Consider the following 24,132-nt stretch of genomic DNA (forward strand, 5'->3'; position numbering starts at 1 on the left):
CAGGCACATAACCAGCGCAAAAGGATGTAGGTATAAAAACATATACTTTCACTGCAAGATATCCCATTGTTACTAAATTGATTATTGTGAGTTCTTGTTTTATTGTATAACCTTTATTTTGAAGTTTTTCCCACGTTTCCGTTTTGTTGTGCATTGCTGATCTGCTGTGGTTGGACAGAGCCTTCAACGCTCTGCACTGACAGCACTTGACCAACAGGCACATGTTAAACATGCTTTTAGATTTGTAACACCACGTCACATTGTGGACATTACATAACAACACAAATCCCTACAAAATATGACTGCTGAAACATCAAGCTGTACTTTACTTGTTTACTTGTTTGTTTCCACATCCTACAACTTTCCACAAGGGCTGGATCCCAGAGACTTACCTGATGTAAGATGACGTAAGATGGAAATACTACTACACTACTGCCTCATGTAGCTATGTGATACACTCTATGCATGCATCCTGTTCCAAGTTAGGCTGTTGCCATGGGGTTATCTTTGTTTTAAAATGGCCCTCCACATTTCAGTGAACTGACGGTACCAGTGTAGCAAGTTAACCTTTATTGATTCTCAAGGTCAATTATTTATTCATGAATTTTTTATCCTAAATGGATACTATCAATGATAAATAAATTTGATTTATTGAAGTTAAAGTGTTACTGGGGGGACGGTACATTGAATAACAACTAAATTAATTCATAGTACGAGGGCATGCCTTAAATCAATCCATGCGATCAATGATATATCATGTTGATATCTTTTTAGGAGCTTCCTCCAGAGAGTAAGACAAGATGCAGTTCTGCCCAGTCTGCATGTACACCCACTTTCCCAGAAGTCCCTATGAGCACGTCCCGCCCACTGACTTCCTGTCACTAAATTGAAATGAAGCAAGCTCACATGACCTTACTCTGTTATAGCGCATACCAGAGTGCTGTGATGTGAAGACATCAGCTAATCTCATAAGCCCTTGAGTAACCCTGGTAGGCTTGCTTTGTTTTCTTGTTCAGCAGACAAACTTTTGCTATTTGAAATTGATCAATTAAACTCGGTATTATCATACAAAACTGTAATATTCTTGATCTTATTCTCAAGACTCCATTAATTCACTTGTTGTTGGAACAACCTAATCCTAAAAATTAGTACTTCTGACTGAAAAAAAATCACACGAACATCATCTCCCGTCGAAAAACAACACTGAAAGTCTGCGAAAATGTTGGTACACCAGTGGCTTGCAACATCACCTAAAAATCTACTAACACAATTTTACAATCAGCTTCTAATGCTTCACTTTTGGCACCTATGTTTTAGAAATGATTTTAAGATTTTACTGATACTTTTAAAGCTCTTTCTCCCAGCTACATATCAGAGCTTTTAGTGTTGTACAAGTCGTCACATACATTGAAATCCTTGGGCAAAGGTCTTCTGGTTGTTCCAAATACAAGATTAAAAAACACAAGGGCACAGAGTTTATCTGAATTGTAATCTTAAATCATTTAAATGACGATATTGGCTTTTTGTTTTTGTTGCCCTTGAAAAGCACTTTGGAACTTAGATTTTGATAAATGCTCCAGAAATACAATTATTACTATCAGTATTATCAATTATTATAACGGCACACTCCAGGATTTATATCTGTATGAAGTGTATGGGCAGATAAAATAAACATATGTACAAGGATGAAGTTCTCAAAAGAGCCATAAACAAGTTTTCCAGCGAACACGGAAGTCCCTCACTTGCTCTATCTTTGCCTGCTACTCTTCGGCTAGCCAATAGCGGACATACTAGCAGGAGGAGGCGGCGCTACTTCCTGCAGCGCTGGACCTTCACCGCTGAGCGAGAGGAGGTTCGGTTATTGACTCGGCGACATGACAGCGGAGGCTTCTAGAGTGGTGACTATATAACAACCATATCTCTAACTCGTTTTGAAACTGGATTTGACTGTAGCATCACCTAATGTCAGCTAGTTGACCAAGAGCCAACTGCTTTTAGCTTAGCACCGCTAGCCGGTCATGTTAGCAACACATAGTAAAAGGCGGCTGCTGAGGAGCTAAAGGTGTATTTTTTATGAAAAAACATCACACACGAGTGAAGTTGTTTTGACTTTTAACGCTCCGTGTCATATTTCCCATCACAGTCAGCAGCTGTGGCTCAGAGCTGACCCTGACATGTGTCTGTAAATACAACTTAAAGCTCCAGTGTTTAAGTTTTAGGTCAAAGGGATTTATTGTCAGAAATTGAATATAACATTATTTTCCTGTTGTTTTCAGTCTTGTGTTTCATCTAAATTGTACGAATTGTTGTTTTCTTTGACTTTAAATGGGCCCTTTGAATTTAAATTCTTTATATTTACATCAGGAGCGGGTCCTCTCTACGGAGGCCGCCATGTTATTCCCAGTTGTCCAAACTGGAAAAACTAAACACCTTTTTTGAGTTTTTATGGCAACTGAAGGCTACCACAGGTTCTCTTTCATGTTTGGAAAGGGAGGGCGAGGTGAGGGGCAACATGGAACTTTAACACTAGATGTCATTAAATTCTATACACTGAACCTTTAACTGTTCATCAGTGTCACACAGCGACCAGTGCACAGGCCCGTCCGTCCGTCTGTGCTCTGATGGTTGTGCTCGGGGTGGGACAGTCTGTGTTTGATGTGTCAGCGCTCAGGTCCCTGACATCTGCTATCTGTGCATCAATTTGTCAACTGGGGAGACATTTTGTCCCTCGGATGCTGACGGGCAACAACAACAACAACAACAAAGTGGTATCCCGGCTGGACATGTTGGCCTTGATCTTGACTCATCCTCGTCTCTCACACAAACACCACACACACCGAACACAACACAAAACACACACACACACACACACACCAAGTCATGTCTCCACTTTAGAGAGCATTACATTTACTTATGTTGACTTACATTGATTTCCCGCAGACCTCAACCATAGTTACTTACTTCTTGCCCAACCAGATCATAAACCTTAACCTAAACTCCAACCGAAACTTTAGTGATCAGTTATTCAATCACCAACTATTGTAACTAACACAAAGTGCAGCTATTGTAAAGTGTTTTATTGCAGCTTGCTTATTATAGCACAGCTTGCATGCTTTCCTATTAATACAAATAGGATTAAACTTTATTGCCCCTGGCTGTTTGTTTGTCAGTTTACACAAAATCTACTGGACGGATTACCACAAAACTTGGCGGAAGGACGTGGTACGATCAGGGAAGAATCAAATATGTGCAATAGATAAATGGATCAGTAATACATTATTGATTTAGGATTGTAGATCCAAATATATTTTAGTGATTCAAATAATTGTCAAAGTTGTAGGGAAGCTCTGGTGACACAAAGGCCTTTATTTTATTGATCATGATCAAAAATCTTTCCAGCTCCACCAAGGACTTTTAATGCAACAGCTCCTGATGCCCGCAGGCTTTTTAAAGTTGGTTCTCATGCAGTGCTTATGTTCTTTCCAGTTCAAGTTGTGTCGGCATCACACGGCTCTGCTCCGACGATACTCACATCCAGGCTCATCGCTCCAAGCAACCAGGTTCTTCAGTTCCCACAGGTACCAATCCGCCAACTTCCAACCATGATGGTGTTGCCGTCTTGATTAAATGTGATGGTTTTGTCTCTTTTAGGGAAAGTAAGCGCAGAGGGTTGCTATGGAAGACACTTGTTGGGGTCTCTGTGGGCGTACCTGTGGCTCTGGGAGTCCAGTATGCTCTGTCCGAACCCAGAGAGAGGAGGAAGATGAGGATTGTGATTGAAGGACTTGGTCGCTTCTGCAGGTTTGTCGTTTTTCTTAACTATATATGTAACACAGGACTATAAGTACTGCCTACTTAGCATCTATACAATTTAAAACATGGTTAATTAATTACCCACTATGAGATAATTTTAGGCAACTTTTAAGACATAACATGCTTTTAGACGTGCTCTCAACTCCAAATAAATGTGTGTGTGTTTCTCTAGATCTCTTTCTGTGGGACTGCTTATCTCTGTGGATTACTGGTGGACCTCCAACGTAGCTCTGCGTGGCCTGGACGAGGTAAGTTCCATGGAATGAGATATGGTCACAGTACGTTTGGTCAGTTTGGCCGTGGTGGTAAAACGTCCGTATGCGACTGCCGATCTGATTATGAAAAAATGAGGACTCTCTTTACTGTTAGGCACCTTACGTGTATTGAAATGTCTTTTTATAATAATATTTGATATTTAAGTCACTTATGAAGCCAAATAAAAGACAATTTATGAAAACATGGACAATATTTAGCAATTTTCAAATTGACACCAAAAGATTTTTGGTCACACATCCTATTCACAGTTTACCTCTACGTAAATTGAGTGTAAATTACATAACACAAAAGAAAGCAAAAAAAATGTTTCATCATGAATTGGTGAGTCAATGGCTTGTTGTTGCTTTTAATTTTCTGCCACTGCTGAAGTCTTCTATCTGTCCTCCCCTGCTAGAGCAGCCCATCTTACCTGGCCGAGATGTCTGCCTGCCACCAGAGGGCGGCAGACAACATGGTGGAAGGCGCCGTCAGGAACGGAGGAATATACATCAAGCTCGGTCAAGGTCTGTGTTCCTTCAACCACCTCCTGCCCCCCGAGTACATCCGCACCCTGCAAGTACTGGAAGACAAGGCCTTGAACAGGAGGTACAAAGAGGTGAGAGCAGCACCACAAACAAAGGCTCACAGTTCAAGTGGACGAGGACAGCGTGCAGTTTCTCAGAATTGTGTCTGTTACAGGTCGACGCTCTCTTCCAAGAAGACTTTAACAAAGCCCCAGAGCAGCTGTTTAAAACGTTTGACCCTGAACCTATAGCTGCTGCCAGCCTGGCACAGGTTCATAAAGCAGAACTGTTTGATGGGACTCCGGTCGCTGTGAAGGTCAGACCTGCTTCCTCATATTTTTTAAATCAAGCAACTTCTTAAGGTTCACGATAACCGGATTTTTCATTCTCAGTACAGACATAGATAAAGAGGTTGTAGTCATGATTCATTCAAGCTTTTTGGGGGGTCAGTGAGAGATGTGCTGCATTATCCTTCCAAATGTAATTAAAAAAAAATTCTGCTCCTCCACAGGTGCAATACATTGACCTCAGGGACCGATTTGATGGTGACATCAGAGCGCTGGAGATCCTGCTGGATATTATTAAATTCATGCACCCCACGTTTGGGTTCCGCTGGGTTCTTAAGGTCAGGATGCATTTCTTTTGTTTTGTTTTTACACTGCGAATGACTAGAAGGACGATGTTTGGCCTTTTATTGATATCGTCAATATAATTCTAAATTCCCACAGGACTTGAAGGGCACATTGGCCCAAGAGCTGGACTTTGAGAACGAGGCCAGGAACTCCGAGAGGTGTGCGAAAGAGCTGACCCACTTCAAATTTGTCGTTGTGCCCAAAGTCTTCTGGGAGCAAACTAGTAAGGTGAGGTCTCAAGTTATGGTTCTGAAACAACTGGACGATTCTGTGATGCTTCTTTTTCAACATTTGTCTTTCTTTCTCTGAATCGAAGAGGGTGCTGACGGCAGAGTTTTGCAACGGTTGCAAAATTAACAACGTGGAGGATATTAAGAGACAAGGGTTGAGTTTGAAAGATGTGAGTTTATGGTCTCTGGGCAAAAGAATTATGTTAAAGAGACCATTATCATCACAGAGTCACTCGCTGAAATATTTTATAATTGAATATTTTTCAGACCGCAGATAAACTGATTCGAACGTTTGCTGAGCAAATATTCTACACTGGTTTCATCCACGCTGATCCTCACCCTGGAAATGGTGGGTACATCACCTTTAGCTTTCAACGATTAAATTCTGCTTATATTTTCTTTTTTTGGTAAATAACGGTTTCCGTGTAAGAACTTCATTAGAAATTGATTATTTTTTAGCAGGGTGATTTTACTACTAAATATCACGAGTCTCCACCAGGGGGCACTCACAAGTAGATTTATCTGAAAACAGAATCAAATAACAGATTTTTTAAATATTTATGTGAATGTTCCCCTTGTAGGTTAAAAAAAATGATTATTGGCCAATATACAAGGAAACCATACATATCGAGGATATATCAGAAACTGCAGAAGTTTCAAAACGAAGTAATGCCTCTATCCAAAATAATGAAACAAACCCTATTTGTCATTTGAATTCTTTTTATTTATTAATATTATTTTATTAAAAATGTGTTTCTTCCTTGTTTTAATTATCACACTGTTTTCTTGTCTGTGTCTGCAGTTCTAGTGAGACGAGGGCCCGATAACAAGGCAGAGTTGGTGCTGTTGGACCACGGACTGTATGAATACCTCAGTCAACAGTAAGAGTTGGATAATTCAGTTAAAAAAAAAAGAATACATATACATGTTTGCTGGTCTAACTGTGACCTTTGACCTCAGTGATAGAGTGGCTCTTTGTAAACTGTGGAGATCCGTTGTCCTGCGAGATGAGGCGGCAATGGCGAAGTACTCAAATGCACTTGGGGTCAAAGGTGAGGAAACTTAAAGTCATGTATCTCAGTAAATGTTGCCTGTAAATTTATCTGAGTGCTAAAGTCCAGTTCAGGGAATTTGCTTAATTGTCAAGGATTGTGTGGAAATCTACTTAGATTCAGTGATTTGTTCCCTCCTCTCGTTTGCTCTGCAGAGTACCTCCTCTTCTGTGAGATGCTGCTGCAGCGACCCATCAACATGCGGGAGTTCGGACTGTCCAACATCCTGAGCCGCGAGGAGACGACCTACATGCGCGACATGGCCGTGCACCGCTTCGGGAGCATCATGCAGGTGCTGAAGTCGATGCCGAGGCCCATGCTGCTGGTGTTCAGGAACATCAACACAGTGCGAAGCATCAACATCACACTGGGAGCGCCGGTGGACCGCTACTGTGTCATGGCAAAGAGGTATCACATGGAACTATTCAAACAAGAAAGTGCCCGGCTCATTCTAATTGGTCGGGACATTTCTAGGAATTTTGCTATAATGATAAGTACCTAGAAGTGTCCCAAGTATTGTACATTCCTAACCACAAGTGTGGGACATTTCTAGGCATTTTGCTACAATGATAAGTGCCTAGAAGTGTCCGGCTCATTCTGATTGGTCGGGACATTTCTAGGCATTTTGCTATAATGTTAAGTGTCTACAAGTATCCCAATTATTGCAATTCCCTATCACCAAGTGTGGGACAATTCTAGCCATCATCCGTCAGTATACAGTCGATGATCATCACTCACATTATACACATGTATAGTGTGGCACATTTGTATACTTTCTGTTCACATTTAAGGAGCAGAATCCAATGTGTACAATATGTAATCACAATTGATATAATTATGTACATTTTTAGTGATAGGAAATAAATCTCATCCCACCCTTTTGCCTTAAGAATGTTGCTTCATACACGTAACATTGTTTCAGTGCGGTCCGAGGGTGGGGGAAGATCCAGGCAGAGAAGGCAGGGATCCTGCCCCGGCTCTGGGTGTTCAGCTGGGTCAGGAAAACGTGGGAGAGCCTCAAGTTTGAGCTGGCGTTGAGGTAAGAGCTCAGTTCCAGTCCCAATTGCACTAAATATTTATATTTTTGGGACTGAGAATCAGGAATTAATGATACAACTCCTGTACAGGTCAGAGATGGCGATGATGAGTGTGACGCGCTCCCTGCTGAGCGTGCTCTCATACTTTGGTCTTCTATCTCTGGACGCCGACATGTATGAGTACCTGAGGTAGTGCACGGCTACGCCACTTTGAGGCAACCGAGGACAAGGACCGTTTTCCAAGCACAACTTAATGCAATCCAACAAGGAGCCTTTTCTCACTGGCAGCTCTGAGTGTTCCTCACAACAAATAGCATTTGGACCTGATGTCTTCACAACAGGCGGGGACATATTGAACTTCAGTGTGACAGTGAAGTCTCAAACCTCTCTCCAGAGTTCCACATTTTGAAAATGCCTATTTTAATGATTTTTAAGTTAAAGAAATTTACTTTTAATTTTCAGCTTGTTTAGAGCGTAATCATAGTTACATTTAAATTAAAATGTCAAACATCTTTAAGTGCATTTCATGTTGTTTTTTAGCAGTTGCATCATTCTGGCTATGCAACAAATAAAACAGGATCCCTTAAGTAATGTATGCTTATTCCCATTGGAGTAAGACACTTTGATTTCAAAAAGGTTAAAGATATTACGTAATGTTCAACTTTTACTATACTGTGCAGGTTTTATCTTTCTAAATAATAACAGCCTCGATTGTGTTGAGTTTGCTTTTCACACATTCAAAACCCAGCGGGAGGTGTTCTGCAGACGCCTTCACAACAGCAACAACACCTTTTAGCGTTATTCAGGCAAGAGGTGGAACAGCCGAGTGAAGCAGACAGAGACAGGAAGTGACGCATTTACTCCGCTGCTGAGATCATGTGATTTTGTTTACAGCACCGAGACACTTTGTATGTGTCTTCTACGTGTATACTTGGCTGCGTCTGTAGCTTGTTTGAAGTGTCATCAACCCCCCCCCCCCCCTTTCGGAGTCTGGTGCATGTCTGAAAGCAGCTTAAGTGAGTGTGACTCATAATCGATGGGTGTGGTCTGAACCCACGAGTGCGGATGTATCTCGAAGTGAACTCGGAGAGCATGCACCTCCGCCAAGGCAAACGCCCTGTTCGCAATGTTAGAGGCGGGGTTGGGGATCCTCTGGAGGTGGGTTGATGACATTTTTAAAACACAATGAAATCAAATGAATTGATTCGCCGGTGGACGTTTCTATCACTAACCAACCCTTCCTCTCACTGCGTACTACTACTGTCTTAAGTCAGAGAGACATGCACCGCTGGAGCAGAGACGATGACCAGAAGTTAGCACAGAAAAGTTGTCTTCTAGCAGTTGTCAATGCACGTACGTGTTTTGGAGAGAAGCTTTGACGAGGGGGGGCCGATGGGGCTTCAAAAGATTTCATAGAAATCTGTTAATGTTATGCATACTGACTGCTCATTGGTCGCAACGTCAACATGTGACCTCACCAAATGATATCTGTTTGAACCTTAAATAAATCTTCTACCTCCTGTTTGAGAAGTATTTGTGTCTTAATCGTTCGACGTGAAAACATTAAAAACAACCAGCCATGAATCATGATTTCACAGATTTTTTTTTTTTATACAAAATATTCTAAGAAAACACAACTGCCCTCTGTTTTAGTTCAACGAGTAAGAAAAACAAACGAGGATTTCACAGAGATGATCATAACAAAACATGGTTTCCACTTGATATGAAACAGCGCTGGGTGGAGGGGATGTGGGAATGTGGCTCAGAAATGAGCTGTTACTCTGTCGATCTCCAGAAGGTCGTCCAGGATCTGGAGAGAAGAGAAAATGAGGAAATGAGGAAACGAGCCTGAATGCATTCTCTGTTGTGTTAGCAGCGAGTGTGGTTCGTACTATGTCCTGAGTGGTTCCGATCTTTTTGGCCAGCTCGCTGCGCTCCATGGTGCTGAGGTACAGGTACTTGTTGAGGAGTTCTCCGTCCAGGATGTTCCTCACAGTGTTCTGCAGGTTCCGTCTGTCACTGTGCAGCATTCTAAACAAAAAATGTTACATGTTGATTAAAATATCAAACTAACGTGTGTTATTCTAAATATGTGACCAGTAGAACACTGATGAGCAGATGTGAACCTGAAGGCCTTTGGGTTTAGACCAGCGTGATGAGGCAGCATGGAGTTGAGAGCGTTCTGTAACATCAGCAGTCGTCTGTACGTCTTCTCCTGCATGGGCAGCAGCAAACCAACTCCTCCGTCTAAGGTTGCTGTGGGATCACACATGATAAACACACGCGTATATGAAGAGGATTTCATTCCTACAATTTCATGTGATGTACAAAAGTTGAAGGAAACTGTTTTTCACAACTTTAATAATATCGTCACTGTCACTCCCTCTTACCCTCAAAACATGCATGGGGTTCTACGGCCCTGGACAGACGGGTAGAATTTGAACTAACATTGGTACGTACGGTAACGTACTGTGTGTGAGGTCCCAAAGCAATCAGAGGAATCAACCCTGTGTTCAAACCTCTAACATCTACAGGCTCCTTTCTTTGCGAGCAGCCGTCCCATTCTGAGCTCCATCCAATGTCTGAACTCCAAATCACCCAATCTCAAACCCAAAGCTTATTTTGTGCCACTTCGCATTCCAGCCCAACCCTGCTAACCTCACGGGACAGGGACTACCCCTCCTCACATATCAGACCTCGCAGACATTTCTTACCAAACCACGTGATGTGCTTGTTGTCCCAGGTCAGAGACTTCTTATTCCCGGCATCTAGCGCTCCTCTGCACGGCATCCGCCAGAAAGTGTTGATGTTAGCTCCAGCGTTGAAGTCCGCTCGCCTCAGCAAACGCATTCCTCCGAAGCTCTCCTTAGCTGCAAACACATTCAGCAAATTGCATGACTGGGTGTGTATTTGTTACTGGGTTACATGAGGTTTAAATATGTAGCTCCATCATCTACTTACCTTCTGGTAAATACATATATACATAGAGGTTCTGGTAGCGATCTGACACTGAAAGAATAAGAGAAGAAAAAGGAATTAGAAAGGGAGGATTTATTTTGTTGCTGAATTTAATTTTCTTCCAAAGGGCATCACAAAATACCCAGGAATCCGAGCTGGTTGTTATCCACCATGAAGTCAATGCTGTAAACCTCCATGGGCTTTGCATCCTGGTGGCGGAACAAGAAGAAAACAATTTAAACAAGGGCAGCTCCAGTCCCAGAACTGCTCTCTTCAAGATGAACTCCACTGGAGATTAACACCCAGAGGAGACACGCCGTCAATACCCACTTGTACACCTTAATCAATGAACACTCCACTGCTTGTACAACAGCCCACAGGGTTGTTGATCGGCCTCTGCTCCGGAACGCAACACTTAGACCTGCTTGTTTGTAAACTCACCCAACGTCAACCCTGTGGCTCTGAATTCAATCAACAGGGGGTTTTATCAGTTTTGCCTGCATCCAGTGTTGGTCACTCACCCTGCTGACGAGCGACAGCGTCTTGCTCTCCTCCTGGTAGCGCAGCAGTGAGATGCTCTTCATCAGGTCGGCAGCCAGGATGAAGTTCTTGATGCTGAACATCTGGTGGATGTGGAGCTGGGTGTCGATGAAGGCCATGCCGGTCAGGTCGTTGTCCTTCAGGACCCATAGGAAGATCTGCAGGGACACAGAGGACATTGACCTTGGAGTCAAGTAGTTGGACACAATGTGACACAGCAGTGTTTTTATGGTTTCCAGATAAGTGAAGTGCAGATGCTGAGATGGTGAGACCTTCTGTCCGATGGCTGAGACCAGGTATCCGTTGCAGTGACACAGAGCCGTCACCGGCCCCTTCTGTTCCTTCTCATAAAGCACTTTGAACTTGTTCTTGGTGAGTGGTTGTCCTGGCTCCGGCACAACTTCAATTATGTCCATGATAAAAATCTGAACACAGAAAACAAAAGCTTTAAAAGAATAAAGTGACTTTATAGAAAACAGAGAATTGGAGTCATTACAGCTTTAAATGGCACTTCAATGTCGTATTTTCCTCAGATGTGGCCTCTGTGAATCCCTTTTACAGAAACCCTATGTGCTGCTCACCCGTCCCCTGCAGGTGACCTCCTCCCCCTGCATCAGGCAGGTCCCTGCTGCCACGTAGCCTTTCAGGCCAGACACTGTCTCCTGACTCCTCAGGTTCACCGTCTTCATACAGGTCACATGTTCCCACTCCTCCAGGTCGATCCTAATGTAAACACAGAGGAGGAGTCACTCCTACACCGGCTTTCCTCGAACCGTTAATGTGTTCCTGTGTTCATTCTGACATACTGCCGTGACTTGATAGAATGCAGATACAGGGAAAGAAACCATTGATGAAAAACAGCATGTGTTCAGTTACATCTCAGTTCTCAAAGTCCAATACACACACCTGAGGTCATTCTTATATGCTTGAAGAAAACCATCTACATCTGTTCTAATTTTAAAATACTAGAATATCAGTAATTGGATCCAGAGAGTGACAATTATGAGCCCAGTAGTTTAGTTGGGAAAAACTCAGCTAGCAGAGTCAGAAACAGTTTGTCACAAACCACAACTGATTGATGATAGTTAGCAAAAATCTATTCATATAAAAATAAAGAAAACTAAAATATGAATCCATTTGTCAGTAATCTTCTAACGATATGAAAAAATCCCAGTTCGAAGTGTTCAGGACAACCTGCTCCAGAGAAAAATGTGAAAAAAATGCTTCCTCTTTATCAATAGGTCCCTAACGTTAAGACCAGGCAACACTGTCGATTTTCTATTGTTCTTCAAAAGGGTGACGATGCATAAAGAAAACAGCTTTTACCGTGTGTTGGGAATGGTCTCCCAGCTGACTGGAGAGATGAGCTGGATGGAGAACCTCTCCTGCTGAGGATTAATGTAACGTTCATCTGCAGGACGACAGTACAGAAGTGTCAGGAAGATATTGCAGATAAAAGGGAAATAACAGTTTCAGAAATTCATGCAATGCTGATCTTCAGTGAATGTATTGTCACATCAATAATCTACTACATGTAATGCGTAACGATGAGTGAGTGTGTAAGAGATGGTAAGACGTGATCACAGCTCAAAGCATGGGGTTGAAAATGGTTGATGGTTGAACTAGTTAACGGAAACTAATTTAAAAGTTGGGATAGAAAAGCATTAATGTTTAAAACAGTAGCTAAATTCTCACTAAATATTTTTTTACAAACAACTGTTATTGTTTACTGAAAAGCTTTAAAGAAACCTACCCAGTTGAAATAGCAAACTTAAAGTAATTTACGGGTTAAAAATGGATAAATGGTGGAAATAGTTAGCTAATAGAGGTTTACATATTTTTACAGGTTTTTCAAATAGCTTACAGATTAAATGGTTAATATTGATAGTTGGCTAAAAGAAATGAACAAACTTGTCAAATAGCGAAATAGCTCAACAATATGTATTAACTTCTCACACATTTATCTGAAGAAAATGGGTAAATAATTGAAATAGTAAGGTAAAAGGTTACACAATTTTGAGCTAGAGTTTTGCTAAAATAAACCCCAGACAAAGACACTATAATTATCTAAAAGTACCTTAAAACGTTGAAACAGTTTGCTGATATCAAATGAAGTAGCAGCAGCATCAATCCATATTTTGCATGATAAAAAAAATTATAAATATAAACAATAAACATCAATCCCTTCAGATCCCTGCATCGGTGGCATGGAGGGTGGTGTTAATGAAGTACTTAAATCCATCTGATAGGATGGTGGGGACATGTCAGGGCAATAGTGTTAACGTCTGACCTCGATCGATGGTTTCAAACTCCTTTTCCTCTCCAGTCATCCTTGGGATGCGAGTGGTGGGCTCTTTTATGCTGGTACACACAGCATACACCTAAGAGGGGAAAATCCACAGTCACATACAAAAACTTCAGATCAAAGACTAATCCTTTCAAAGTCACCCTGACTGGGTTTTTTCGCTCTCTCCCTCGCAGAAAGAAAAGTTTGAGGCCAGAGGGATTTCTCTTTCAACTTTTCAAAGAAGTTCGATCGATGCGCTTTTCTTTTGCATCAGGTTATTCGAGTTGAGGTGTGTGAATCCAGGGAGTGTGTTTCAGCTTGAATTTGTGTCACGTCGTTGCTTTGAAGCCACTGGTGCTGTGCGGGCTGAGTGAGCGGAGCCTTGCCTTAGATTCGACGTGGTAGGAGACGTAGTGGACGGTGCACCTCAGTGGGATTTTTCTGACTGGCCACGGGGCATCGTAGGACAGATATGTGGGCAGCACGCTGATCCTCAGTTCCCCCTGTGGGACGACACACATACACAATGAAAACTGTTTGAGGAAGTAAAAACCAGATGAAAACATTTACGATTCCAGGAGGTTTAAATGTCTATGTTGAGCACCAAGGACATCAGTGATGATTTACAAAGGTATGACAGATGTTGCATTTCGGATCTGAAATTTATCGTGACAATTAAGAGCTGAAAAAAATGCCAAATGTGCAAAATGGAGGTAGAATACAATGCATATTCCAAAAATATACAAAGAAAACACATCATGCAGATAAACCAACAGATCCAAAACAAACCCGTGGAAAAAGGCATTTGTGTTGAAGTTATCCTCGTGACCCAAAAATATCTGAGTCAATTGTAACTTTCATATCCAAAAATAAACGCCTGTACAGTATTGTTGGAACTGATGCTTCTGAAGCCTCATTAAGACACTAGACACAAGCTACATTTCACTGAAACACAATTATCTCAGGGAAGTGCATGCAGATGTGAAACAAAGCATCAAACACATCTTTGGTTGTTTCTCTCCTGATACATACTTTCCTTTTTTTACAATAATGCAATTCTGCTTCATGAAACCAGATTCAACTAGCACATGGCAGCTCCTGGAAGTAGGCATCATGGCCGGCTGCAATACCTCCCCCCATAGCAACCTAAAGCACTTGTTCATCAAGTGCTTTAGGTTCAATTCTTAATGTAACCATGACTATTTGAACAATGCACCAGGTTCGACAGCTTCATCTACTATTTAGAGAATGAGTTATCTGAGAATCTCTGTCCTATCTTAGAAAATTAACTGAATCGAGTTGAACTGAAACAAATTGGGACCTTGTAGTTGAAATTGAATTGAAACTAATTGGAGATACCCAGTAGTAACAATAACACTGTTGAAAAAAAAGCCATTGACTGATTTCACCTTCACAGCGATGGCATTCAAGGCTCATGGGTAATGTATTAATTAACTGTCTGCCATGTCAAACCACAAAAAAAAGATTTAATAAATAAAAACATTACCAATAAAACTGATGATCAAAAAATAACCACACAAAAACACACCTGGAGTTAGTGGTTCTCTGCAGCTTTCTTTTTGTACCATTGTGATACAATCTCTTTCAATGTTTTAATGGTTAAATAATTCCTGCATTTATCGACTGAAGCAGGGAGTGGAAAGAAACATTTAGTATTTTGAGACGCGAAACCCGCTGTGTTTCCGAATCTATTGTCTAACAGTTTAAAGCCTCTGAAGACAAAACTACTAAGTCCAGGATAATAAAGATGACCTCACAACTACTGTAATCATTCATAGTTCACATCATTCATACCTGTGTGGACATTTTTGTTTAATGTCTTAGTGGACTTCAACTTTTTTACCAGACCTGATAAAGAGGAGAAGGCTCTGACATCAACATATTAACATGACAAAGTGGGAAGGTGGGTCTGTGTACCTGCTTGTTGAAATACAGGAAGCCTTTGGGGCAGTTTATGTTGTGGAAGGGGGAGAAAGACTCGATGGCGCCGTCAATGGTCATGGGGTGCAGCCTTATTGCTCCCCGAGACGTGACCAGCATCCAATGTGGAGATGGACCACAGATGAACACCTGTGTCAACAAGGAAAATAATTCACTCATCCAACATATGACGTGGACCCTGGAAGCTGGAGATGGAAGTATCTTTTTTTTAATGCCCTCCTTACCCCTGAGTATCCGGAAATGTCCTCAAAGTATCTGAACCTTGCAATGCGACTTTTCACGGCTGAACTCTCCTCGGCGGCGCCGCTCTCGGCCTTCTTATCTTTCTTCATCTTTGATTTCTTTTCTCTAAAGTTAATATTGTGGGGCACCTGTGCAGAGTAGAGTGACATTGTTAAGATTTGGTAAGTTGATTTCCTCCACCTCTATCACCCCATACTGTTTCTCTTACCTTTTTAAAGCGGACTTTCAGGTTGTTTTGTGGCTGCTGTTGATCGTATGGGAAAGCTTCATAGATCAGAAGCTCCTGTTCCACATGAACCTGGAAAATAAGAAACCGTTTTGTAATGCTCTCTTAAAAAAAAACAACGAATTAAGCTTTTTTCTTTTTATGAAGCACTTAAATCAACTGAAACCCAAACAAGCACATAGGGGAAAATGAAAGAAGAAACTCACCAGTAAATACGGTCTGCTGTGATTGTAGCCAAGGGAAACCAAAGACACCTCTTTTACTAACGGGATCTCTCCCTGTCGGGTTACTTCCTCCTTTTTGGCCTCCCCCTGTGTTGCTGCCTGGCCAGAGGAGCTGTCAACCAGCACCCTCTGACCAACTGGGAAGTTCTTCACCAGGAAGACCAAGGTCCAGTCCGGCAGCTGGTAAATCTGAAAGCACAAAGAAAGGATCATGAACATTTTTTTGTGTTTTTTGTAAAACATTTATCATGTCACTAATTACACTTAATATACTCTTAAGATATTACATATTTACACCATACCTCCATGACACCATTCTCCCTGATGATTATGCACCAGTGTGTGGGCTCTGCTTTCAGCGATACCCCCTCACTTCCAAAAGTTGCGTGTGCCATGGAGCTGCGGCCCATTTCATCCCTTGTGTTGTCTGCGTTGGCATTGGAGTCTCCATACAGCATTTCCTCCTCGTCATCCACCACGTTACTGCAACGACAACCAGTCCTCACATGAATACAACATCTACCACCTAGTCGTAAGATTGATCAACCTATGTAGACTGGATGAGACATGCGTGTATATAACTTAAAGACTGGGTGCAAGGTCCCTTTCGGGCAAGATGAGACGTGTTCAACTCAGCCGCATGTCATCATTTTTAATACATGTGACTGATGAAAAGCATTGGGATTCGCTGACATGTGGGAAATGTGAATTGCATTATGGGAAATGTAGTTTTTTTTGTTTAGCCCATAACATTTTTTATAGTAGGCGAGGGCCGGCGATCCAAGTGATTGTAACAATATTGGAGCAGTGTTTCATTGACGAGAAAACAACAATGAAAATAATTATGACCCAGACTTTGTGCCTACTGACCTGCTGACCAAGGCTCAGTAAGTAAAGCTGTTTTCATGTCAGAATTCAGGTGAGCGGTAAAAACTCTTTGTCTTTTATGTGTATGGCCATGCTTTTTCAACCTTTGTTTTTTTTTTTTTTTTGCATCTGTTTGCGCGTTAGAGGCTCTCACTCGGGCAATTGTGTTCACACATACATCTACCCGGAGTTCAGTGCACGTCTGAAAACATCTTTAGAGACACGAGGAGGGAGAAAAGGTAGTTTCTCTGCAGGTTTTGCTGGCGTTATAGATTTTTCCAGTTTAGAAAAATGACTTTGATTAACACTGACAGCCAACTCTTTAAGTGAATGTTTTTTTATTTCATGTCTCTAATCTGCTTCAGATGCAGAGGAGAAATGTTTGTTTTGTAAACAGTGGCCATTCTGTAAACTGGTCAGAAAACCCTCAGATTTTAGATGATTTTTTTCGAACAAGGGCTCATGTTTTATAGTTTGTTTTTTGCTTTTAGGTCTTAACTGGTTAAGGAGGTGATGCAAATTCTTACCTGAGGTCCTGGATGATGGTCTCTGTCTCAGACTGACTCCTGATGACGGTGTCCTCTTTGACAGAAGAGCAGTTTGCTTTGTTTTCCGTGGTGAACATACCGCTTATGTCTCGGTAGGCACACAGTGTGATCACACGTGATTGCTGAGGAACGAGAAGCAGTTTTAGACAAGTTAAAGAAAGCATTTTTAGAAGAGTAGTTTCCAAATGTACGAGTTTACAATTGTGCTTCATTTGGATATTGATACTGCAGAAATCTACTTAATGACAATATTGAAAACAATTTTGCCAGCAGGGGGAGTGTTTGGTCAATAAAACCCTGTTGTAAAGACTGATGAGCATGATCTACTCACAGTGGGGATATGTGGTTTCTGCAGTGCCAGCCGATGTGTCTTTCCCATGTACGAGTCGATCTTCAGCACGAACATGGTGACTACTCCATCTGCCGTCATGATTACCACAAAAGGGTCGGCCACGGAGCAGTGCACTATGGGAGAGCCCAGGTCCACGGGGATAAAGTGGAGCTGTGTGACTGAAATCAGATTGGAAAAGAAATATGAGAGTGAAACACATATGTCAAATCCAGGTATTTCTGACTTAGGCCAATTGTCTTTCCTCATTTTACCTCCTTCCAGCAGTCTAATACCCATGGGTGACACTTGGATGATGTACTTGTTGTCACCTATGTTTCCAGCGAACACGGTGGGGCCCTGGGTGGCAAAACCACTGGTGTCCAGCTCCATGATCTCCTGACCAGTCTGAAGGATCTGCACAAAAATTCAGCCAAGATACATTAGACACTGTCCAGAGTATGAAAAAGACGGGTTTTAGTTTCCCTACAATTCAGCATAAAGCTTATTTTCATATTAAAATGTATTAATTTAAATTCTCGTTCTAATTAAGATTATAATCGGTTGTGTAATGATGTAGGTTTTACCATAGTCGAATCTTCTCTGCTTAGGATGAGGAAGCCGTGCTTCTTCTTATCGTCTTCCATGGGCGGCTCTGTCTTCTCCTCCTCCTCTTTCTCCTTCTCGTCCTTGTCTTTTTCTCCCTCTTCACCATCTTCACTGTTCTCCGTCTCTCCTCCCTCCTCTGACTCATCAGCTGACTTTGCAGACTGGGAAAGGACAGGGAAACATTTTACAGCTAAAGAAAAGTGCCACTACATTGTGATCATTGATTAGTGAAACCTCCAACTATTAATACTCAGTACTTTTTTGTCTTCCTTGACCTCACTTGAGATGACCGTCCACATGTCATGGCAACCTGGCAGCTCAAATGTAGTGACGACCTGGGGTCGGATGCTTCTCTGAAAACAAAATGCAAACACATTAAACGCATTTGAAAGAAAGAGAAATAATGATAAAACAGAACCAACACTGTGTGCTGTGTTTCATTGAAGTGTCTCAACTCGTATCTGTGTTTTTTACAGGCTACTTCGTCGATCTCTGAGGCAGCCCTGGTAGACCCAGACTTTTTATAGCACCGTCACTGGACCAGAAACAATAATCATGCATACACTAATCTAAGCACACATGCATTAAAACAACAGCCCGGCTAAAGGGGGAGGGTTTACCTGAAGTACAGACAGCGCACCATTCTTGCCATTACCAGAGCAAACTACTACCTCCAGGTCGGGCTCAGGGTTGTTCTGGAACTGTGGTTGGGAGAGAATCAAAGTCAGTGATATCCAGCACAATTCTCTTCTGGTACATCAGCAGCACCACAGAGAACTTTTACTAATGTCTGTACCTCTTCTGACAAGAAAGCAGGTTCCCCCATGGAGGCATTCGCACAAGGTCCAATGTTGAGTATGCTGTCACAAACCTGTAACCACAGACAAACCCATCACATTCCACACAGATCTGAAATTACATACAAAGCAGTAAAGCTTTGGATTTACTACCTCAAAGGAGTAGGTGGCCAGCTGAGTGCCTGACTGGGCCTCGCTTCCATACACCTCAATCTCATCCACCTCATCTGTCAAAACAAAGATATCATCAAATAATAGGAACACATGGAGAGATTTGCAGATCACACACATATTTCTGGCACATATAATCAAACTTGAACGTACCTGTCCAGTTGGTGGAAGATTCGACTCGCTTCTTTTTGCTCGGTGGCTCCTCCTGGAATTCATTAGCAATAATTTAGAACAAAGAATGTGTTGATGAAAGGCTGTCAAACCAAACAGGAATCCTTCAAGTACAAAGTGTTTATTGGAAAAACTGACACATGCCTTAACCAAACTAACTACTGGGGTAGAAAAGCACAAAGCAAATGAAAATAAAGTTAACCCCAAAATGTATACAAACGTCACATTTTCCATATCACTGAGTTACCTGTTTGTCTTTATCCGTCTCTGTTTCTTGGTCCTGGTTTTCCCTGCCCTCCTCTGGTGGTGTCTCCTGAAGTTTCTCTGTGTATTTCAGGAGCAGAGAGTTTCCGAGGCGGGAACCGAGGAAAATGTAGCCTGGCTCCATGGTCACCATCTAGAGGAGTCGAGCCCACAGCATGAGGCATCAGTTCTACAGACTTTCTACATACATTATCTTAATCCTCTAAAAGTGGATTACCATAGTATACAGTATATCCAATTTAGATTTTATATCCTCAAATGTCACACATATAACCTGTCTATTGGTTTTGGGTAAAGTTTGAAGACGTTTTATTCAACTTTCTTTGTTTATCTCACTGCTCTGCTAACTCTGTATCGGTACCTTCAAACCAGCTGTCACTAAACTCCAATGGCTAATTTATTCTCATTGGTAGAGAGGTAAACAGGCTGAGCCATCTGTCTATACTTTGTGTTCATTTTCTGTCTTCTAAGCCATATGAATTATTGACAAACATACGAAATGGAGCAGTGCCACTGGAAATCATTGGGGGCAGTGTAGCCAACAGTTCAAATAAGACAATAAGAAGCAAGGAAGCCTCAACAGTGGCACAACTTTTTGTGGAGAGACTCTGTGAGTTGATGAGTTGGAGCACCAAAATTTACAATAACAATTTTCACAACCTTCTTCATGGAAGTATGTTGAAGGTGCCGGTTCCATCGTTTCATAAAGACGTATCTTTTTGTACATATACACAACATAAATGAGACTCAATACCTCCTGACTTTTGTGTTTGTATGACTGTGTCTGCATCATCTGTCCGTGTTTGCTCACAACTATAAGCAGAACTTACACAAGTTGTCAGGACGCTGGCAGCGGCTTTGTCAAAGTGGAACGCCCGCACACTCCTCATGCCATCAGTAATAAGGGTTAACACATAACTGCAAGACAACAGGAGAATAATCAGAGAAGAAACATAAACTATATACGTTGCTTATGTTTTGCTTGTCAAGACAAAGACTCACATTTCTCCTCCTTTCAAAGAGATGACCATCTTATCATAGGCAATAAAATCAGACTGGGAACAGTCCAGTGTGATCCTCACTTCATCCTGTAAACCTGCAAAACCAAAATGCATGGATGTCAACAAATATCAAACAGTGTATGTATATGGCCACGGTGACTATAGCACTTGTGAGTGTTTTCAGGTCCTAATGCTTACGCAGTGGGAAGGCTGTGGTCCCCGCTGTTTGAGTATTGAGAGAAACTCCATATGGTGGAACACTCTGGTTCAAATACAGCAATGAATTCACAGCAAACACCACCACACCACCTACAAAGATTGCATATGTGATCAGAATCCTCAGCAGCTGCAACAACACACACATTAACAACACAACATTCACACTGTCTAACAGAAATTATCTTTATGGCAAAGTGGGAACTTTTAATTCCCTCGACTCACCGATGGGTTTGGGAACAGCCATAACTTGGTTACAGTCAAAGGGCAGATTGCTGAGAGACCAAATGACAGGATGGACTTTTTGCATGATGTTGAGGGAGATGGCGACGATGCTGCAAGTGTCCTGACGCACAGCAACACGTCTGGCAAAGTGACACAGAAAGAAGTTAAACGCTGAACCAAAACAGAATTTCACTCTTCTGAGCGGCTCAGAATGTCAAATATAAACAAAACGTTTGCATCCTATCTGGTGGTGTGTTAGACTGACCCAGGCCATGTCTGGTTGGGCTCAAACAGGGTGAGCAGCGTAGGCTCATAGTAGCCATGCAGAAACTTCATGTCAATGATGTTTAGCAGCTTCTCGTCTAGCTCACGGACATCAATGATGTAGCTGGGTAGGAAGCTGGATTTAGGTCTGGAGGTGAGATACAGAGACAGTGTTGTATTCAGTATGGCCAAACAACTTTATCACAGGTTTAAAAGTGGAAAAGGTTAAAGGCACAGCTGCCGCTCAGATACTTAAAAACACCAATAAGCAGAACGTATAGAAGAGGGATGCAGACGTACCCTTCTCCAACTCCACCCTCCTGCTCATCAGTTAGAGTGTCCTTTCTGAACGGCAACACCACAAGTTGGGTGCCATACACAAGCATGACAGCACAGCGATTCTCTGGATCTACGCGAACCATGGGAATGTGAACATTTTGTACAAAACCATCCTGAAAATAGAACAAGAGACCCAATTAGTAATAAATAATTAATTGTCTGCACATAAACATTTAGCTTAATTCAGAGAGATACATCAAATGCTATCTATATTCTTTTTGCTACATACTCTGAGTTCTGGTTCCTCAAAGTAATGAAGAGACAGCGTCTTGAGGTCATGTGTCCCAGGGTCATACTCCACGACAGACAACTGGTGAAACAAGAAACATATCCAGAAGTCAGACAATAACTATTTTAGCAATTTAAACATTCAGTCAGTGGACAGATCAGCAACCATACCTTGGCATCTTTGAAACTGAGGAGGAGTGCATCTCTGTTGGAGCCCGAGAGCTGCACACTGGCCATGGACATAACATTTCCAAAGAGAGAAAATGACGCCACCTGCTCCAGCTTCTCCTTACGAGATTTAGAATCTGTAAGAGGACAGATTTAAGTTGGATTGCAGAAACACCCATGCAAGTTTATGTATCATATTAGTAGATCATTATGCACACTTTAAGCTTGATGCCCAGACTTACCTGCAGATTTGTCAGCCTTTGATGTACTCTGAAATTATGAAATTCAACATTTAACACACGAAACACTCAGTGTATATTTCAAAACTTAAACAAAGAAACAAACAAAGAGGAGGCACCTTTACCTCTACATCGTGGATGATCCTGTATACATAGAGCTGCGATGTTCCTGCAACGACCAAGTTCTTCTCCTTACTGGATATAAAGTTGCAGTAGACAGAAAACTCCACTGCAGTGGGGGTGTGGGCTTGCCTGTACACGGCATACATCCTGGACGATCGCTCTCAGCCTCTAATATGGGGAGAAATTCAAGTCAAGACCTCAACACTTTGCCACTGTTCAATATAAACAGTTATGATTTACTAAATATCATGTCTATCATTATTTTATTGTGGTAGTTTTTTTTAACTTATCATCAAAGCATTTGTTTCTTCATTTCTATAGATTTTCTTTTTATCCATTGTTGTGTTGCTTTTGTTAGTCATGATTGTACTGATATTTTTGTTTGTTTACTTTGTGCTACTATACTTGTATGATCCTTAACCATTGTCCATTGCACAATTACAGCACTTTGCCTCAACTCTTGTGGTTTTCCAATGGTTTTCATAAACTATTTTCACATCACTTGAATCAGAGTGGTTGGTGGTAACTGGCAAGTAATGTGAAACCTTGCTGGAATGAAATTAAGTTTATTGGGGACTCGTGAGATGAATGACCTACAAGTTCATGACTCAAACATTCATGAAACGTTTAGATTCTGTTACATGGTCGTGCTTTAAAGATCATATAACGCCGTGCCAGCAAACGTCTTAATATCTACTGCTCTCAGACTGCTGTACAAAATTATACTTCATAACATACTATATTACAGCCGAGGATGGAAGTGGGAGGCAGAACTCCCACAGGAGGGACTGGGGAAAGTTTAACATTAGTTAATACGGTTCATAGGGAGACCGTATAATTTCGCTTGAACAGAGTCGGAAACTAATAAAAGCCTGTGGACTTATACATTGTTTTTTTTCTGGTGCTGTAAACTATACATGTAAAAAAGTGAAACTATGCAAGTAAAGTAGTAAAACAAATCAAGTAAACAAAACATATTAAGGAGGGATGAAAGGGCGCATTTTCCAACCATTGACAAGAGGGGAGGCCCCCGTCTCACACTTTGAAAGCCCTGTATCAAACTATTCTTTCCTGTGACGTTTTGAGAATAAATGGCACTGTTGTAAAGATGCCCCCTTGATACATAAACGCTAGCTAGCTTCAACTGTTCTAAATGTAGCGTTGACGTTTGTCTGCTAAATGAGATCATCAGCCCACATTCTGATAGATAATTTAATCTAATGTGACATGCAACCAGCAACACAGAAATGTTGTCCCGACCAATGTGTGCCTACAGCACAGCTAACAGCTAGCATCGGATTACGAATGTATGGATATACCGGGTAATGTTAGCAATGTTAGCAAGGTAATACTGTAGCTAGCAAAACGTCTGCACCCTAGCTTTTATACTTTATTTGCAAATCATGACTAAAACTTGTTAACGTACCTATATCAAACACGTTATCAGAGTCTGAAGCTTTATTGTTCCTTCCTCTTTTCACATTTAGGATATCATGCTTTGAAATAGCCTGCTAAGCTAGCAGTTAGCTGTCGTGCAGTGTTATGGCTACGCGAGGGTGCCGCTTCTTCTTCTAGGGTTTTTCATTTCCGG

The 24,132-nt window shown here is 41.7% G+C and overlaps 2 protein-coding genes across 4 annotated transcripts; one reads left to right on the plus strand and one right to left on the minus strand.

Moving 5' to 3' along the window:
- The first annotated feature begins 391 nt into the window (after positions 1-391).
- On the plus strand, positions 392-9,065 carry adck5 (aarF domain containing kinase 5). Of its 3 annotated transcripts, none has more exons than XM_062410021.1 (15): positions 392-407; positions 3,487-3,578; positions 3,652-3,801; positions 3,986-4,061; positions 4,484-4,684; positions 4,768-4,908; positions 5,104-5,217; positions 5,321-5,452; positions 5,541-5,624; positions 5,722-5,803; positions 6,257-6,335; positions 6,415-6,506; positions 6,662-6,914; positions 7,429-7,545; positions 7,634-9,065. In XM_062410021.1, the coding sequence occupies exons 3-15, from the start codon at positions 3,764-3,766 to the stop codon at positions 7,734-7,736; spliced, it is 1,512 nt and encodes a 503-aa protein (XP_062266005.1). In that variant the 5' UTR covers positions 392-407; positions 3,487-3,578; positions 3,652-3,763; the 3' UTR covers positions 7,737-9,065. The 3 variants fall into 3 exon arrangements, with proteins under 3 accessions (XP_062266005.1, XP_062266004.1, XP_062266003.1); XM_062410020.1 differs by lacking the exon at positions 392-407 and adding an exon at positions 1,781-1,898; XM_062410019.1 differs by lacking the exon at positions 392-407 and having other exon boundaries at positions 1,907-3,578.
- A 62-nt stretch (positions 9,066-9,127) lies between these two features.
- Positions 9,128-24,113, minus strand: cpsf1 (cleavage and polyadenylation specific factor 1). Its single transcript, XM_062410016.1, has 38 exons — positions 23,968-24,113; positions 22,544-22,709; positions 22,422-22,449; positions 22,183-22,316; positions 22,013-22,093; positions 21,745-21,896; positions 21,446-21,592; positions 21,181-21,320; positions 20,938-21,048; positions 20,741-20,834; positions 20,569-20,656; positions 19,722-19,871; positions 19,457-19,508; positions 19,286-19,359; positions 19,132-19,206; positions 18,956-19,036; positions 18,593-18,688; positions 18,314-18,496; positions 18,002-18,143; positions 17,730-17,908; positions 17,378-17,520; positions 16,286-16,466; positions 15,966-16,172; positions 15,742-15,831; positions 15,515-15,661; positions 15,267-15,419; positions 13,715-13,831; positions 13,332-13,422; positions 12,368-12,452; positions 11,623-11,764; positions 11,314-11,466; positions 11,023-11,199; positions 10,644-10,710; positions 10,505-10,552; positions 10,258-10,413; positions 9,670-9,799; positions 9,436-9,574; positions 9,128-9,353 (listed from the first exon to the last, which is right to left on the minus strand). Exons 2-38 carry the CDS (start codon positions 22,685-22,687, stop codon positions 9,306-9,308), a joined length of 4,425 nt encoding a protein of 1,474 aa, XP_062266000.1. The 5' UTR covers positions 22,688-22,709; positions 23,968-24,113; the 3' UTR covers positions 9,128-9,305.
- Between the last annotated feature and the right edge of the window lie 19 nt (positions 24,114-24,132).

The sequence above is a fragment of the Platichthys flesus genome, chromosome 17 (genome assembly GCF_949316205.1).
Source record: "Platichthys flesus chromosome 17, fPlaFle2.1, whole genome shotgun sequence".
NCBI classification, from domain to species: Eukaryota; Metazoa; Chordata; class Actinopteri; order Pleuronectiformes; family Pleuronectidae; genus Platichthys; species Platichthys flesus.

Bases quoted from the DNA above. Each gene is read 5' to 3' on its own strand.
- adck5 (XM_062410019.1), top strand. From the start codon at position 3,418: ATGCAACAGCTCCTGATGCCCGCAGGCTTTTTAAAGTTGGTTCTCATG. The intron at 6,336-6,414 runs GTAAGAGTTGGA...CTTTGACCTCAG, and splicing joins TATGAATACCTCAGTCAACA to TGATAGAGTGGCTCTTTGTA. The intron at 6,507-6,661 runs GTGAGGAAACTT...TTTGCTCTGCAG, and splicing joins AAATGCACTTGGGGTCAAAG to AGTACCTCCTCTTCTGTGAG.
- cpsf1 (XM_062410016.1), bottom strand. From the start codon at position 22,687: ATGTATGCCGTGTACAGGCAAGCCCACACCCCCACTGCAGTGGAGTTT. The intron at 17,521-17,729 runs GTGAGTAGATCA...CTCGTTCCTCAG, and splicing joins AGAAACCACATATCCCCACT to CAATCACGTGTGATCACACT. The intron at 12,453-13,331 runs GTCAGACGTTAA...GTCGTCCTGCAG, and splicing joins GTTTGAAACCATCGATCGAG to ATGAACGTTACATTAATCCT.